This window comes from Schistocerca serialis, chromosome 4 (genome assembly GCF_023864345.2).
Source record: "Schistocerca serialis cubense isolate TAMUIC-IGC-003099 chromosome 4, iqSchSeri2.2, whole genome shotgun sequence".
NCBI lineage: Eukaryota > Metazoa > Arthropoda > Insecta > Orthoptera > Acrididae > Schistocerca > Schistocerca serialis.
In genome coordinates, this window is record NC_064641.1 from 499,404,251 (window position 1) to 499,421,621 (window position 17,371).

Here is a 17,371-nt window from a genome sequence, read left to right on the forward strand (position 1 = left end):
ACATGCGACGAGGATTTCCCTGACAGAGAAATCATGTACACTATGCACGCATTCACAAATCAACCTCCGATTCATTCAGAAATCAACTTAGAATGTGTTAAAAAATGTTCAAAAACCAACAGGAATGCGTTTCAAAGTCACATGAATAATCGATTTGACAAACGTGCACTGGATGCTAGTCGTTTTGTGAAACAAGGTTTTTTACCCTCAAGAACATGGAAACGGAAGCAACCCCCCAGCTTGTCACAGGCGAGTAATGCCCGTAACTGGGCACAGGATGCTTTTTTTTTTATTTTTTTATTTTTTTTATTTTTTTTATTAAGACTGACCCAGAGCACATTTTGGACAAGAGCTCCATCTCTCCAAACTTGTCCTCTAAATGCTGCACAAAAAACTGATGATTCGTTTACATGAACGATTCCCCGACAACTTTCTGTTGTGTACATAGTTCCGCGTAGTCAGCGCGTACACAACTTTCCCAATAGAGCGTGCCCCGCTAAGCACAACAGCGCAGGCGCAGCGCTCGCCCGTCTCCGCGCTACCAAATTCTACTTCCGCCGATCCATGTATTAATATGTAACACAGCCAATGAGATTGCTGCTAACGTAGAACCTTTTCTCCTCGCGGATCACACTCGCGCAGTGATACCTGAATGAGCGAGGTATTATAACGAGTGTACAGACCTCCGATTAGTCAGTCTGCATTAGTCTATAGTCAAGTTTCAGTCTGCGCCTAATAAGATTACCATATTCCTGTACATAGTCATGAAGATAAATGTATAGACACTTTGTCAAATATCAGAGATATGTGAGAATAAGATTAACGTACCAAGACCAAAGGAACTTCAGATTGTCAATTGTAAACAGCATCCAGAATCAAGTTACGTAATATCTATGTTTTTTATTATTTTAATAAATATGTGCGAAAATGAATCAAGTTCTGTTTAAGTTGGTCACCATCAATCTGCGACTCTAAGTGTGCAAGTGGCAATTCTATCGTCTGACCTAACTGCAGAAGATAAACATGCCACGATAAGACCATGAGACACATTGCTGACACTCGCCTACTTCGTTAGAGCAACAAGTCAAATAATCTGATGGTGTGTGTACCGAAGGTCTTACAGTATGCACACCACACTTTCGTACAGACGAGGTACCGGGATGAATAAGCTTCGCTGCCATCCTTAGCCATGCACTCCTCCCATGGTGTGGCCATGGAGGGAAACGATTTGGGGTCATACTTCTAGGCACTGAATTGAGCCCTGGAACACTTAGGGACTGCTGGTGGGTTCCCACCAGCAAGAGATGACGTACCATGCTTCATTGCGTGTCATCCGCTCTGAGGACACACACTCCGACCATGGACCCTCCCCATGGGCGCCATCCAGCTCAGCAAGAGCGACCTGGCAAGATGGCCATTGCCAGTAGTCCCGATGCCAAAGGGAGATAGGCATCTACACCTTGGCATATGTGGGGAGTTAACGGTGCAGGCATCAGCAGAGCGATCCCTGTGTTGCCAGGGGGCTACAACCAACAGGGTACATGGCAGCCCCACCACAACAGACTGGCTACTGTGCTGGGTATCAGGTGCAAAGAAGTCCATGGTCATCATCGGCACAGGAAACGGCACTGCATAGTGCATGGCGGGAAAAACACCGATGAAAGTGTCCTCACCCAAAAGACAGAGAATGAGCGGGACTGCAATGCAACGACGAGAAAGTGGGCGAAAGATCTCAATGCACGATGGACATGATGCACCATGTAAGGCATCCTTCCCCAATTGGCTTGCTCTTCAGAAAAATTTTGAAGAATGGAGGTCAAACCCTACAGGGGACCATCACATAAAGTCCAAAACGTGTGAGACTCCTTTTAGTCGCCTCTTAAAACAGCCAGGAATACCTCGGGCCTATTCTTACCCCTGGACCCACAATGTCCCATCTTCCCTATGCATTCCTAGAGTCCTTACCCAATTCCTTTTCCCAACCCAAGGTGTGATGTGATCTGTGCCAAGGGGTTCATGGCACATGCGAAGATGTGTCACAAATGGAGCCTCAGATATATCAGGCGACCTCCCTGAGTAAGTAGCCTTACACCATGCAGGGTATTCATGGTGCGGACCGTGTAGATCCCCAAATCTCGTGGGACCAATATGGACACGACTGAAGAAAATAAATTAAAATTAACTGAGGGACAAACTGAGACCTCAGACACCCAAACATCAGGGTCAGGACATATGGAAGGCATTCTCACTACTGAATCAGGATCTAGACCTGAGCCAGAAGTGGGAACTGTAACCGAGAAGTTGGACCCGATCAAGTTTAAAGCCTTGTCTGAGGCCCAGAACAGGAAACTACTCAGGGAACAGAGAAACAAGGAAGGGAAGGAATGGCTTCCTAAAGGCAAGTGGAGGGAATTAAAGAGACTTGAACCTAAGACCCTCAAGAAAAAACTGTCTCAAGTTGAAGGGAATACGCAGAGCACCACAATGTCAAAGACAGGCAGCAAGAGGATAAGGGAGGAATCTAAGACTCTCTCCTCCCTGGATAAGCGAGCCCAGAAAAGAAACGAGGCAAGAAATAGGGAAACAGACCTATAGTACTGCAGTCTCGGTTTCTAAGATGGCAGTTATCCAGGAAGGCTATCCACTGGTGGCCATCACCTCGCAGCAGGAGGAACTTGTACAGATGGCCATCTTTGAAAAGATTTGGGGGGGCGGGGGGGGGGGGGGGGGGGAGACACTGGTCCAGGACCCAACTTCAGGAGGGTCTATCTAGATCACGGTGACCTCATTTTTGTCTGTGAGGGGGCGCACACGGTGGAATGGCTTAAGGACAAGGTGCCCATAATATCCCCGTGGGAAGATGTGAAGCTGCAGGTCAAGACGGCAGTGGAGCTTCGTAAGACCACAAAGGTGTCAATACGGGTACCAAAGATCCTTATGGATGTCTCTCCTAGGACTCTGTTCGAGAAAATAGGGGCCCAGAACCCAAAAGTTTCGATAGAAGACTGGAGAGTGATCAACCATAAGGCTGTACTGAAAGCATGAACCCTGGTGGTGGTGGTGGTGGTGGTGGTGGTCGGAGAGAAGACCCTGAAGGTGAAGTGAGAGCAAGACCTGAAATTGTTTATAGGGTTCTCGCAAGTCACCATCAGAGTTATCAAAGACCTTAAATGTAATGATGGCAGCAGGATGGAGACTGGAGGTGCTGCAGATTAATCTGCAGCACAGTAAAGGGGCCTCTGCTGCCCTGAGCTGCTGCCTGGGAAGGCAGGAAGTGTACATGGGCCTCATACAAAAACCCTATTTATATAAACAGGGAGTATTGGGCCTCGGAGGCAATGGAGCTAAGCTGATTTATGCTAGAAATCTAAGAAACTCAAGAACATGCATCTATATAGGAAATGGAATTTCTTTCATGCCAGTGATGGATTTCTGCTCCGGGGACCTAGTGACCATTAGACTGCAGCAACATGAGGAAGGTATCACGAGAGAAACTGTATTGGCCTCAGCATACCTTCCTTATGAAGACAGCTCTCCTCCTCCTCCTTTGGAGGTGAGGAGACTGTAGAGGTTTGCCATCGGCAAGGTGTCCAGCTGTTGGTGGGATGTGATGCCAATGCCCACAACTTAGTGTGGGGCAGCAAGGACACTAACAGTAGAGGTGAGTACCTCCTTGAATTTCTTTTAGCTAATAATTTGGAGGTCCTGAATAGGGGCAAAGAACCTACATTCAGGAATAGCAGAAGGGAAGAAATAATTGGCATAACCTTTGGTTCCATGATGAAGGGCAGCTATGTCAAACAAAGGCATGTGGTGTTAGAGCCATCCTCACCAGACCACACGTACATTAAATTCAAGGTTGAAATGGGAATCAGACAGACCATGACCTATAGGAATCCCAGGAAAACAGACTGGTAGACATATAGGAGGGACCTTTACTTAGTCTTATCTGAAGTTAAAACCTCAATAAGGAGTCAAGTAGAGTTTGATGAAGGAGCAGAGGCTGTTACCTCTGTCATAGTGACCTCCTATCAGGACAAATGCACAATCACAAAGAAGTGCACAAATAAGAGTGTGCCTTAGTGGAATAATAACTTGGAAATGCAAAGAAAACAGGTACAAAGAAACAGGTACAAAGACTGTTTAACCTTGCAAGACGTAAAGGACAATGGGTAAAATATCGTGAGACCCTTGTCAACTACAACCTTGCAATCAGACAAGCAAACAAGGCATCCTGGAAGGCATTCTGTGAGGAATTGGAGAGCATGTCTCCTCAAGCCAGACCTCATATAATCCTCACTAGAGTACCAACCAAGCCAATAGGTATGTAGAGGAAGGAGGATGGGGAATATACAAAAACAGCACATGAAATGCTGGAACTGCACCTCAAAACTCACTTTCCTCAATATGCTCTGCCAGACAACACAGAACAGAACGTGATCCCGGACAGACAATGGTTCTCAGGCACTCAGAGAGAGGACTGGGAATCGGCCAAGAAGGGCATGGACTTCAATAAAATACAATGGGCAATGGGAACATTCCAACCATTGAAGTCTCCTGGCCCAGATTGAATCTTTCCAGCTCTCCTGCAACAGGCAGGAGAGAATCTCATAAGAGTCCTATGCAGTTTATTCAGGGTTAGCTTAGAACTAGGAATCATTCCCAATGCTTAGGGGGCAGTGAAGGTTGTCTTCATTCCAAAGCCAGGGAGAGTTGATCATACTAAGGCCAAGGATATGAGACCGACCAGTCTATCCTCTCCCATTCTCTAAACATTGGAAAAACTGGTTAATGTATACATTGCGGAGAGGAGGCTAATTACAGCCCCTCTACATTCACACCAACATGCATATCAACCAGGTAAATCATGCAAGACAGCTCTCCATCAACTCATTGGGAGGGTGGAGAAAGCACTTCACTTCCAAGAAATAGCCCTCTGCATCTTCCTGGATATCGAGGGGGCCTTCAGTAACACGACCTTCGATTCCATGGTAAAGGCAGCAGAGGTGCATGACCTAGGAACCACTATATGTAGGTGGACCAGGGCTATGCTTAAAAGAAGGAAGGTAGAAGCTACCATGATGAACGAAAATATGGTAATTAACACCACTAGAGGTTGCCCACAAGGAGGAGCTCTGTCCCTTCATTGTGGAACTAAATTCCAGACAATGCCTCTGCCCAGGATACACAGATGACCTTGTCATAGTAATAATTGGCAAATTTACTGACACAGTTAGAAACACGGCACGAGGAGGATCGGACATTGTGCAAGACTGGTGCATTAAACAGGATCTGAGGGTTAATGCTAAGAAGACTATTGTGGTGCCATTTATGAAGAGGCATATCCAACACTCAAGTTGGAATCTAAAGCTCTTCGATGAAACTCTACCTGTGAAGGGGATAGTGAAATATCTAGGGGTAACCTTAGATGAGAAACTAACATGGACCCCTCACATTAAGAGCATCTGCTCCAAGGCAAAAAGTACTGTAGTGAGTACCAGAAGGACTTGTGGTAAAAACTGGGGCCTAATCCCCAGAGGTATGCACTGGATATACACCACGGTGGTTAGACCTAAGGAGCTTGCTAAGGTGCAGAGACTGGCCTGCCTAGCCATAACAGGCATAATTAGTAGCATGCCAACTGCTGGAATGGAAGCCAAGCTGAACATGCCTCCACTACACCTTTCGGTAAAGATGAAGGTAGCAGCTGGTGCTTAAAGACTTAAAACTGGCAAAAACTGGATCTCACTGGGATATCCAGAATCACACACTAACATAGTGAGTGAGGTACATATAGGAATGGCTGGGGAAATGCCTGCTGACTATATAACAACTCCCAACTGCTCCAACAAGCCTTGCAACATAATAATTGGAAGCAGGGAGCAGTGGAAAACTACAGTTCAACACCGTACAGGGGACATGGTTTGGTTCACTGAAGGGTCGAAATCAGACCAAGGCGTTGTGGCAGGGGAGTGTGGGGTTCAGCCAAGACTGGCGGGCATCATCTCTCTAGGAATACTGGTCTCTGTATTCCAAGCTGAAATTAAAGCAATCAGGGCATGTGTGGAGGAGAATATGCGTAAGTGCTACAAGGACTGTAGCATCTACATCTATTCAGACAGCCAGGCAGCCCTAAAATTACTGGCAGCTCTTGCAACAAGATCTAAGATTGCTGAAGAACATCACAGGGTGAATGTAGTGTGGGTCCCTGGCCACTTAGGGATCTGTGGCAATGAACAAGCCAACAGATTGGCTAGGATGGGGACGACTCCATTTATTGGGCCGGAACCTGTCCTGACAATCACCAAGGTTATGATCAAACTAGAACTATGGAACTGGCTTAGGAAACATCACGAATAATATTGGATCAAGCTCCATAAACAAAAACATGGTAAGGTAATGATGCCCAAGCCATGTTTTAAAAGAAGCTCTGTAATCATGGGACTGAACAGGAAAGAGATCAAACTCATGACTAGACTGATGACCGGCCAGGGGAATTTCATAAAACACCAACACACAATGGGTATAATGGAAGAAGACCCTAATGTAGGATCTGTGATGAGGGGATGAGAGTGAAGAAACTGCATCACACCTTATCTTTGAATGCATGGTGTTGGACAGCGTAAGATACAGAATATTTGGGACAACTGGCACTGAAGAAATTGTGTCTAACAAAAAACTGGTAAAGGGACTCCTTGCACTATTTAAGGGCCTTGGTTAGCTTTACTACATATACAGGGAGTGATACCGCACAATAAACTCCGTTTCGGCGCGGGCAGTGGCAGTTTAGACCTAAGCTGTTTAAGCTTCCTTGTCAAAATCAAATCAAAGTGCTAGGAAGACTTCTCTGAAGTTATTTGTCTTGTATGCAGCCATGTTCATAACTGAAATGTTGCTGATAAGCAGTAAGCTGAAGATTAGATGGGTTGGTTGAATAAATAATGACATGCTACTGGGAAAAAAGTTATGGTGCAACATAATCTCTCTCTCTGTGTGTGTGTTCTTGTGTGTGTGTGTGTGTGTGTGTGTGTGTGTGTGTGTGTGTGTTCACGCATGTGGGTAAGGGGTGGGAGGGGGGGGGCAGGGCAGTGGAGGGTTTTTTTTTTTGGGGGGCAGGGGGGGGGGGGGGCGGCAGAGCGAGACTTTGCAGTAAGCAGACTGACAGCAAAATTAGAGAGATTTATCTTACATAATAGGTATCTACAATCTACTGTTAGCAAATGATCTTAGGAAGGGGGAGAGATTCTGCTTCATATATGCCTTACAGCACACACCAAATGGTAGTTTGGAGGGTACACATTCACAGGTAGTTAATACATCTTAGCATATGTAGCATGTAATCTCTTCTTTAGTCACTGAAAAACTAACAAAAGCTACGGCTTTCAATGTTTTTAATTAAAGAGTTTCACAACAACCCCACTTATTTTATTTTATTTATTACCTTCGTCTGATGTCGGGAAAGCCAACTTGCCACATCAGCTGCCAATGCACTGACAACAATTTTAATGACTAAAGCTGAATAAGTGACCAAGTCAGATGCCATCTCAACCTTACAACTCAACTGGGAATGGAGGACTGCAACCATTGATAAGAGCAATCCATTGTATTCCTGGCACCCAACCTACAAACAAATTTTACAGAATATCATTTTAATAGAGTTAAAACACAAAAAAGTGAACTGGCACATAAAAAAGTCAACTACTTATTTACAACACACCCAAGACAGAAACCTGAGCCAGCTCCAAAACAAGTTGGTAATCTATCTAAAGACACATTTGCATTCATGCATATTTACTGTCAGTTATCACCTTAGACTGTAGATATGGTGTGTATGAGCAGAAAATGTTCATCCTTTCAGTTATAGCGGCTACACTGTGGGTGGCAAAAAGAACTGCTCAAAAAATAGTGATGATTTCTTTAAAAGATAACAGAAATTTTTGCAGAAGTGCTTCATATGGTAAATATGGTAGATGTGTGCAGGATAACCTGCAAAGTTCTTCAATATCACTCATCAGTAGCATTAGTGGAGAGAAAAAAAAAACTGCAAGTAAAATTTTTTCTTGGTACTGCAACAGATTTTCTTCTCTGTAAGATCAGTTTGAATAGGAACTTCTCATCTATTATCCATGACTGTAACGCTGGTTTGATGTACTGGCAATGTGTGTTTTATTGTTTTTAAATAGAAATCCTAAGATGAAGCTTAAAATTAAAGGAATATTATGTTATCTCCAAATATACATTCTGTTGTGTTTTATGCAACATCATTGTAAATTTTGTAATTTATGTAAGAAGATGAAAGAAAGAAACATGAGCTGAAATGTCAATACAAAAGATTATCAACTAAGGAATGAAGACACTGGAAGAACCAGAATTGCTGGGACTCTTTTGAAAGAAGTATGGGTCGACAGAGTAATATGAGAGACTGCCAGAAAAGTTAATAGTTATTTATTCATCAGTGAGGAGAAAGAAGGAAGGTGAACTGTGGCAGATGAGAGAACGGTTTCTACAGAAAAGCAACTGTTACATGGACATTCATGCTCAGCAGATGAATTCAGAACTGTGAAAACACATTTAAACTACAATTTGTAGAGGACATAGCAAAAATTAATGTTATGAAACTGAAAGCTTTGAATCAATTGTTCCCTGCCAGCTACAATAAATAATTATTATGTGGGTGTACATTGTTGGTAATGACAATTGTGTGTTTTACGAAACATCTCACTGGATCCCATCCATATATTCCACAAAGTATTTGAGCCATTTCTTGTTGCCAGGCAGTATTATGTTGCTGTGTTCTGAGTTACATTAATTTTCAGTGAAGTTATTGCTCCAGAGACCTTCTGGCTGGAGACTGCAGAACTACAACAATGCAAAGTATGGAACATCATCGGTTTGATATAAAAAACAAGACAGCTGATTATGGTCAATGATCCTATACGTTTGCAAATGGCTATTTTCAACTCTCTTCATTAAAATATTGTGAGACGTTACATTCCAAAAGTAGTTAACAATTTGTCAGCTGTGATGTTTGGATGCCACAGTAAAAACCAGGTTATCACTCACAATTAGCTATGTTATATTTGTGCACAAAAGCAAGCAGCTAAATTCAAATTACCTGAGAGAGAAGCACTGAAATGATTCATATACCAACTCAGTTTCTTTCATAATGTATATTTGTTTGTGGGTTACTTTACAGTTATACTAATCAGTGACAGTGCCAGAAATACACAAGGTAAGCCACAATTTATTCAGAATAGAAGATGTATCTGGAAATTCACCACAGTTCTCATTTAACATATATACAGCCAAATGGGCACTCTGTTATTATTCTTATTACAACTGTAATTCTTTACTGCTTATTTTATGTTTTGTTTGTATTGTAAACCAGTGCAATTTCATGGAAGATCATTCATTATTTTATACTATGGTCAACTACTTTACAAAAGTAGTATCGGTCGACAGCAGTTCTAGTACAAAACAGTCACTGAATTAGCATAGGTGGGGAAGCACAGAGGAAGATAACAGTCAACAGTTACGAAGTGTGACAGTACTATGGTATAGAAACAAGATGAGTACAGAGAGAGAGTACCTGAGTGACTGGTGTGAGTGGCAAGATAATTACATCCTACAGAGAAAACACATTTTCGGTAGAACAAATAAGTCAATGTTTTAGTATGATGGGCTTTACACTTTAAGGTTGTTGTTTTTTTCTTCCAGGGAGTGTAATCTCAATAAAAATTGTTGCAAAAGAAACCAGATGGTGACCTATATCAACCCTCAGTATTTTCATCTGGGATGGAAAAAGTAAGGAGACGGGAGGAAGGATAACACCAGTTACATAAGGAGAAGAAAGTGCCATGGGATGGATAGAAAATAGTGTCTGAAAAACAGTTGAAGGCCTCCCATCATCATGGTATGAGAGCAGTATCTACTACACACTGAATTGGAAGCATTCCCTTCATCATAAAAGTTAGCAGGGTCAACAAAATGGTAAGAGGAAGTCAGGTGACACCCTGAGATTAGATTTGTGAGGAATGTAAAGCATAAATGAATCAAAAGTTTATCCTGTTAGCCATGGATAGCTGGAAGTCCTCCGGGGCTGAAACAGAAGTGGGATACAACCAGCCACACCCACCTCTGTCTGGAGATGGGCAAGATTAGATTATCCGCCTTAAAATAAGATAATATAAGCTGCACTGTTGGACAAAATGTAAAACCAGGATTTTTGCGTGGACTTCATCAGCTAAAACTGAAGGTAATGAGCTGGCTGCCTTTGAAGTTCACCTTACCATGGTAAAAGTGAGGCAATCTATTAAAATTTAGTCCACTATAGTGGTGCACACATAAGGAGAAGGCTGGTCACACAATGCACAATGGCAAGGAGCAGCGTACTATGAGACACACCAACCCATAATATCATCTGTGCACCTGCCTTTAGCATACACTTTGGGCTGCGTGTACAATATTTACCATTGATAGTTTAGGTGTGGTGAGGTTACTTAGGCACTGCAGTGTTCATTATGGGTGGGATACGGCAAACAAGAATTACATTAAGGGCACTACCAACACAAGAAGATGGGAGTGGAATGTTTAAGAATGCATTCATGTGTCATTCAGATGTGGTACAAAAGGGGGTGGGAGTAAAGTTCTACCTTCTAGTCATAGACAGGCCAATACCTATGTCATCCTCTGTCAATTGCATCACTGAACACAGTATGGAGGGGCAGGGGGTCAGAAAACAGCTCTCCCGGTCACTGTCATGTTTCTTGACCTGCAAACCACTGCTAATCAGCCAAGTAGCTCCTCAGTAGTTAGCCTCACATGGCTGAGTACAGCCCATACCAGTCCTCCCCCCACCCCCACAAAAAAAACAACTGCAGTATCGAGAGTCGAACCTAGGTCCCTTGCACAGCAGCAAGCCATGCTAATGATTCAGCAACAGAGGTGGACATTCAAGTGTTGAGTTGGCACAGAATTACAGATCCTCGGCAGGACGCAAATTCTGCAAGACAACTCACATGCCGTTCTAGACTCACATGGTACACAGCTTGTTCATGGCAGTAATGGCATACCACTCTCTATTCCAAGATATGAAGAGTAATTGAACAGGGTCATCCACAAATCAGGACAAGGGTGTCCTTTTCAGTAACTAATTTTGCAGTAAAGATACTACATTCCGATGGCAAAGACTGTTTTTCATGGTCGTGTGTGTGTGTGTGTGTGTGTGTGTGTGTGTGTGTGTGTGTATTATATATGGGTGGGGATGCATAGCCTGCACAGTAATCAACATGATCCTTCAGTGCAGCTTATTTCTGAACTCGGAATCACATGAAACAATCATTGTAGAATAGGTATGGCTGTCATGTCTTTAGGATTGAAGGATATATATATATATATATATATATATATATATATATATATATATATATATATATATATATATAAGCGCTGGCAGGTCGACAGACACACAAACAAACACAAACATACACACAAAATTCTAGCTTTCGCAACCAATGGTTGCCTCGTCAGGAAAGAGGGAAGGAGAAGGAAAGACAAAAGGATATGGGTTTTAAGGGAGAGGGTAAGGAGTCATTCCAATCCCGGGAGCGGAAAGACTTACCTTAGGGGGAAAAAAGGACAGGTATACACTCGCACACACACACATATCCATCCACACATACACAGACACAAGCAGACATTTGCCTTTACAAATGTCTGCTTGTGTCTGTGTATGTGTGGATGGATATGTGTGTGTGTGCGAGTGTATACCTGTCCTTTTTTCCCCCTAAGGTAAGTCTTTCCGCTCCCGGGATTGGAATGACTCCTTACCCTCTCCCTTAAAACCCATATCCTTTTGTCTTTCCTTCTCCTTCCCTCTTTCCTGACGAGGCAACCATTGGTTGCGAAAGCTAGAATTTTGTGTGTATGTTTGTGTTTGTTTGTGTGTCTATCGACCTGCCAGCGCTTTTGTTTGGTAAGTTTCATCATCTTTCTTTTTTAGATATATTTTTTCCCACGTGGAATGTTTCCCTCTATTATATTTTTATATATATATATATATATATATATATATATATATATATATATATATATATATATATATATAAGTTATGGGCAAGAGACTTTATCAGGGGTGTTTGTGAAGACAATTGTGAAAAGATTCAAAATGTCACATGTAGTTTGGAGAGTTTGGATTGTACACTGGCTGGTATCAGGACATTGCACAGAGGTGTATTTGTGGGCGTCATACCCTTTGGCCAGGAAGAAAATATCGTGGTTCGGATTTTTTTTTTTTTTAGATGAAGTACATGGGCAGGATAGTTAAGTAATAGTTCGAGCCATCGAATTGGAAAGGGTGTATGCCCGTCTCTCAGGATGATACCTACATGGCTCATCTGATACACGCTAATTTCAAGTCCGAAACTACAGTGATGAACTGCATCTTAAAAGTATAGCAATGAGGGGATAGGACAAGAACTTTATATAGTCACCAAACAGTGGCGCAATCACAGCACACAAGATTAAGTTTTGTTTGGCACTTGTTTAAGACAGTGTATATGAAGTCGCTACGCTTTCTTAGCATCAAAAACTAGACCTAGAAAGCAGTATACTTCCACTACATTCCGTAACTCGTTTTACAGAGGACTGACTCTGGGAGAACTCTTCAATGACCGCATTACATGCATGTCTCAAATAGTGAACTGAATGCCATGGGTGAGTGGTCACAACTGGACGTTTCTTACAACACCCTGTAGGAACATGTACAATACTCCCATTTGAAAACATGTAATAGGTGCAAAAAACATCAACATATAAGGAAGGTGAGACTGCAAGTCACACAGCCTCTAAAAGTCTTAAGTGCTATTAGATGGCACCTGGTGGCCTAGTGGTAAAGAACATGCTTGGAAGCAGAGAGATTGTGGGAGTGCATTCCGACTGAACCACAGGTACTTTTTCAGGACACCTTTAACCTAGCCTTCAACCTCCAATAATGTAAAGAAATGACACATAGTTCAGGTTTCACATTAAAGAATTATGTCCACTTTCCCCATGGGATTATTGGATAAGTCCTCAAAGTGGTGTCCAATTGAAAGGCTTGCACCACGCCATTGAGCCATTCAAAATAATAATAATAATAATAATAATAATAATAATAATAATGGGTGATGTCATTCTAATGGCAGATTCAGAGTTAATTATGTGGTTGTTTCTTGACTGTCCTTTCCAAACCCCACACAGAAATATGGATAGAGGTCTTTCAGTCACAAGAGTTCCAGTCACCAGTTCATCATTTAGTCTAACAGTAGCATAAAGCATTTATAAAAAAAGAAAGTTGGTGTGATTGTGTTCACCTCATGAGGGTTCTTTCTTGGTTCAAAAATCAGAAACTATGTTTTGTTTATTCCAGTGGGATAAGAACTAATCCTAATGCCAAACATGATTAAAAATGCAAGAATATGTTTGTAATTTATGGATAAATAGTGTGTCATCTGCTCATGTATGTGATCAGTGCCTGGTGCCTCTTTGCACTGTACTAAGATGCTGAACAGTTCACATTTATTTTATTGGTCATTGTGTGCTTGCAGAAGCTGAGAACTGAAGGCTGGATAAATACTATACACTCAGATTCGCAGGGGTCAGGGGCAGGAGGGTAACTTTGTGATGCCAAAGCTCAAGCAAACTGCACTGCTAGTTGCTCATCAAAAATGATAGGGAGTCAGAATGAGTGGTGCCACAGAATGCTGCAGGATGAGTGGTACTCGCAGCGTTGTTTTTCCCAATAATGAGTGAGTACTAATCTTTTCCAATACTCTTCCTGGAGTTTTCTTTAATTAGATAGCAGGTCTGGACTGAGTCTTCTGAAAGTGTTAAGTACATTCCTTGACAAACATTATGCCGCTATATTGCCTTTTGGTAACTTTCATTCATTGTCCCGTCATGTTATCTGAGTTTTATGGCAGTGGGAAACTGACAAGGGAAACTCCCCATTGCATTCGCCTCAGATTTAGTCATAAGACAGCCTAGTGTATACGCCGTCAAAGACTGGAAACAGATCAAGAATGGAAAGAGGAAGAAAGTGTACTGAAAAACATAGTTGTGTACCTACAGCATTGTGGTTATGTTATCACGTTATTGGACTGCGAAGGAGGAGATTGGTGTTCAAATCTCGCTCATGCCCCAAATTTTTTTTTTCACGAAATTATTAACTTTCCATCTGGTCACTTATCTTTTCTCCTTCTGAAGTCTTGGCAACTGTCATATTATACACTGGTTACAGAACATATCATATGGTAAGAATATATTACCGTTGGAAGTAAATGTGATGAATAGTGAGAGCAGGCTAGATGCTGCATTGATCTCTCTCTCTCTCTCTCTCTCTCTCTCTCTCTCTCTCTCTCTCTCTCACACACACACACACACACACACACACACACACACACACACACACACACACACACACATAAAAAAAAAGAGGAAAAGAAGGAAAGGAACCCCCCCCCCCACACACACACACACACACACATAAAAAAAAAGAGGAAAAGAAGGAAAGGAACCCCCCCCCCCCCACACACACACACACACACACACACACACACACACACACACACACACAAGTGGGTAAGAACTATGTTACAAAAAAACAATTCAAGCATCAAAACTTCCAAAACGGAATGCAAGAGTCATAACATGTGGCACTTGGATAGAACAAATAGGAGGTATGTGTGCCTGGCACTTCCGTTCTCACACCACCTTGCAAACGGACGTTACACCACTACACAAACAAAAATGTGAATACCGTGAACAGACACTTCAATAACTGGACGGACAGTTCATAATTTTGTGGGGAAAAAACAAAATAATAATAATAATAATTGGGGCATGAGCGAGATTTGAACATGGATATCCCCCTTCCCAGTCCAACATCGTACCCACATAATCATGATGCCATGGCTATGCAAGTATGCTCGATGCTACACATCTCGAGATTGGACCATTCACTGTTTCTATTTTGCTTTTTTTCCCCACAGTTCAGTACACCTTCTTCCTGTTTTCATGCTTAATACATATTCAGTTCTTGATGGGCTTTCCACTGGGCCTTCTTAAGACCAAATCTGAGGGGAGTGCGATAGGGAGTTTCCCTTGTGAGGCAAGAGGAATCACTGCATCTGATGCATGTAATATCACAGTTGTCATATGTCTGAGGATAAATGCACTTCTATCTTGAGAGGGGATAGCAGGATTTGAAGAAATCAATCAGCTTTTCTAAACTGAAGAGTATCCTGATGGGTATCACTGCGGCAGAGAATGGGCAGTCAAAGTGGTCACTATCACATAAAACATCGTGCATGTTAAAATGAGTCCACAAGAGAAAGCTGAGACTACAGACCAATATTCTGACAACTGACAAAGCATCATATGCTGCACTAAAATTAGTGGGAGACACAGAATTTAAAACACAAAAACTGAAATTATAAAATGGCGGTTATAGTAGATTGCTTGGCGAGACATTTCGATAATGCTTTGGATGTAGAAAGTATTGCAATGCTTAAAATCGACGTGTATATGTAGGGCTACCACTTCCAATGAAGTATTAAATTGTATCTCTTCACTAGTCTCATGGACTAACTAGTTGTTTGACCACATGGAGCATTCTCATGTAATGCTCTGCCACAATCTACATAGAATGGGTTGTTCCCACAGTGTAATAATATGTAACCAAAGTGTATGCATTTGAAACATCGAACAGCCAACAGTTCATGTGATCTGATATCACAATGATAAGATCACTGTTTTCACCTTTTGCAGAAGCGAGTCAACTTTGAAAGCTCAAATGAATGCCCCAGCATCTATCCTGCTATCCTCCAGGTTTCACTGTATGAAGTGAATTTGAAAATGACCCTAAATCTCCATCAAGAAGGAAAATCATCCTTGCAGAATCTTGAAGGCTCTCAGGAGTAACTGATTAGTAAATCACCAAGTTTGTAAGAAAAGCCCAAATCTGTTGCTTGGGAGTTAAGACACTAGACAGCGATGTCATCAGTCCTTCGGTCAAGACATACTTCACCTACAGTTAGTGACATTTGAAAGAAATTGAATGGATTACGAAAGTACTTGAATTAAATGCAATATTGATGCCAGAGCTGAGAAATAATTTAAGGAGAAGTAAAAGCATATGGGTAGGGCCAGTCCACACATTAGAGAAGATGTGGGATCTCTCAGTCTCATTTATGGCGAGAGACACTCCGCCCACAACGGATCCCCTGCCATCCTGACATGAAGGGCAAAGACAGTTACAGAGTAAAGAATGCCTTCTAGCTGGGTGAGTTGTAATAGTAAAAATCAGAAGACTAAAAATGTAATGGTCGTCAGTTGGACCATCAATAATAAAACAAGGCGAGAAAAATAATCAGGTTAGCAAGTGGGTGGGGCCAGGGGATATAGGCTGTCCCTCCCACGGGAGTCCCATCCCTGATCCATTGTAGTCCAAGCATTAAAGATGGACAGCAGCCACTATTCATTAGTGTGTTACCCCTAAAATGGAAAATAGGTTGCTGCAGGAAAGGGGTTATCTGAACCCAAAAGCAATTAGAATAGAGTAAAAAGGAATGAATGAGGCAGCTGGCAAAGAAGGTAAGCAAGAGTGTTCTTCTTTGCACCTGCAAATTTGCACGTAAGATTTTCAAAGTGAATGTTGGGTGAGTAATTGCTTCTCAAGCCAATAATAGACCAGTTCAATCCTTGGGATACGCATGATGATTGCATAAAAGAGCAAGAGTAAGTACTGTGGGACCCACTTCAGCAAGGAGACTGTCTATTGGACTAGAATGGAAAGTGCCAGAGGCAACTCTCTCCACAATGATGGACTGGGCACAAGAATTTCAAAGCAGAAGGTTCTGCCAAGTCATAAACCTGGGAACCATAGTCATATTGGTGCGGGACTAGGACCTAGTAAACATGAAGGAGAGTACTGTGATCTGCACCCCAAGAGGCATTGGCAAGGAAGCAGAGTCAAGTTTTACATGCTGCTAGTATTAAGCTGATGAATGTGGGGCAGCAATGTCAGCTTTTTATTAAAGAAGAGTCCCAAAAATCAGGACTGTGCAACTAAGTCCATGACTTGGTACCCAAGTAGACTTCTGGATAAGGACGGACTGTTGTGTGATGACAGAAATGCACGACCTGTGTCTTCGCAAGAGAGAATTGGAAGTTATGGGACAGGGTCCAAGCAGAGGCACTTCGGATGGCACCTGGGTGCTGGCATTCAGCAAAGGGTACAGACTGAGAGCTATACCAAAAACAAGTAGTCAACATGCAGTGAAGGGGTGACAGGTTTTCCAGTAGCGGTCCTAGTCCATAGGTCGTGATGAAT

General features: G+C 42.3%; 1 protein-coding gene across 4 annotated transcripts in view; it reads right to left on the reverse strand.

The window, feature by feature from the left end:
* LOC126475223 (uncharacterized) overlaps positions 1-17,371 on the reverse strand; it is a 179,072-nt gene that overhangs the window by 119,388 nt on the left and 42,313 nt on the right. For all 4 annotated transcript variants that reach the window (XM_050102891.1, XM_050102889.1, XM_050102890.1 and 1 more), the window contains one exon: positions 7,442-7,621. In XM_050102891.1, coding sequence (XP_049958848.1) covers positions 7,442-7,621 — 180 coding nt within the window. The remainder of the gene's footprint in view (positions 1-7,441; positions 7,622-17,371) is intronic.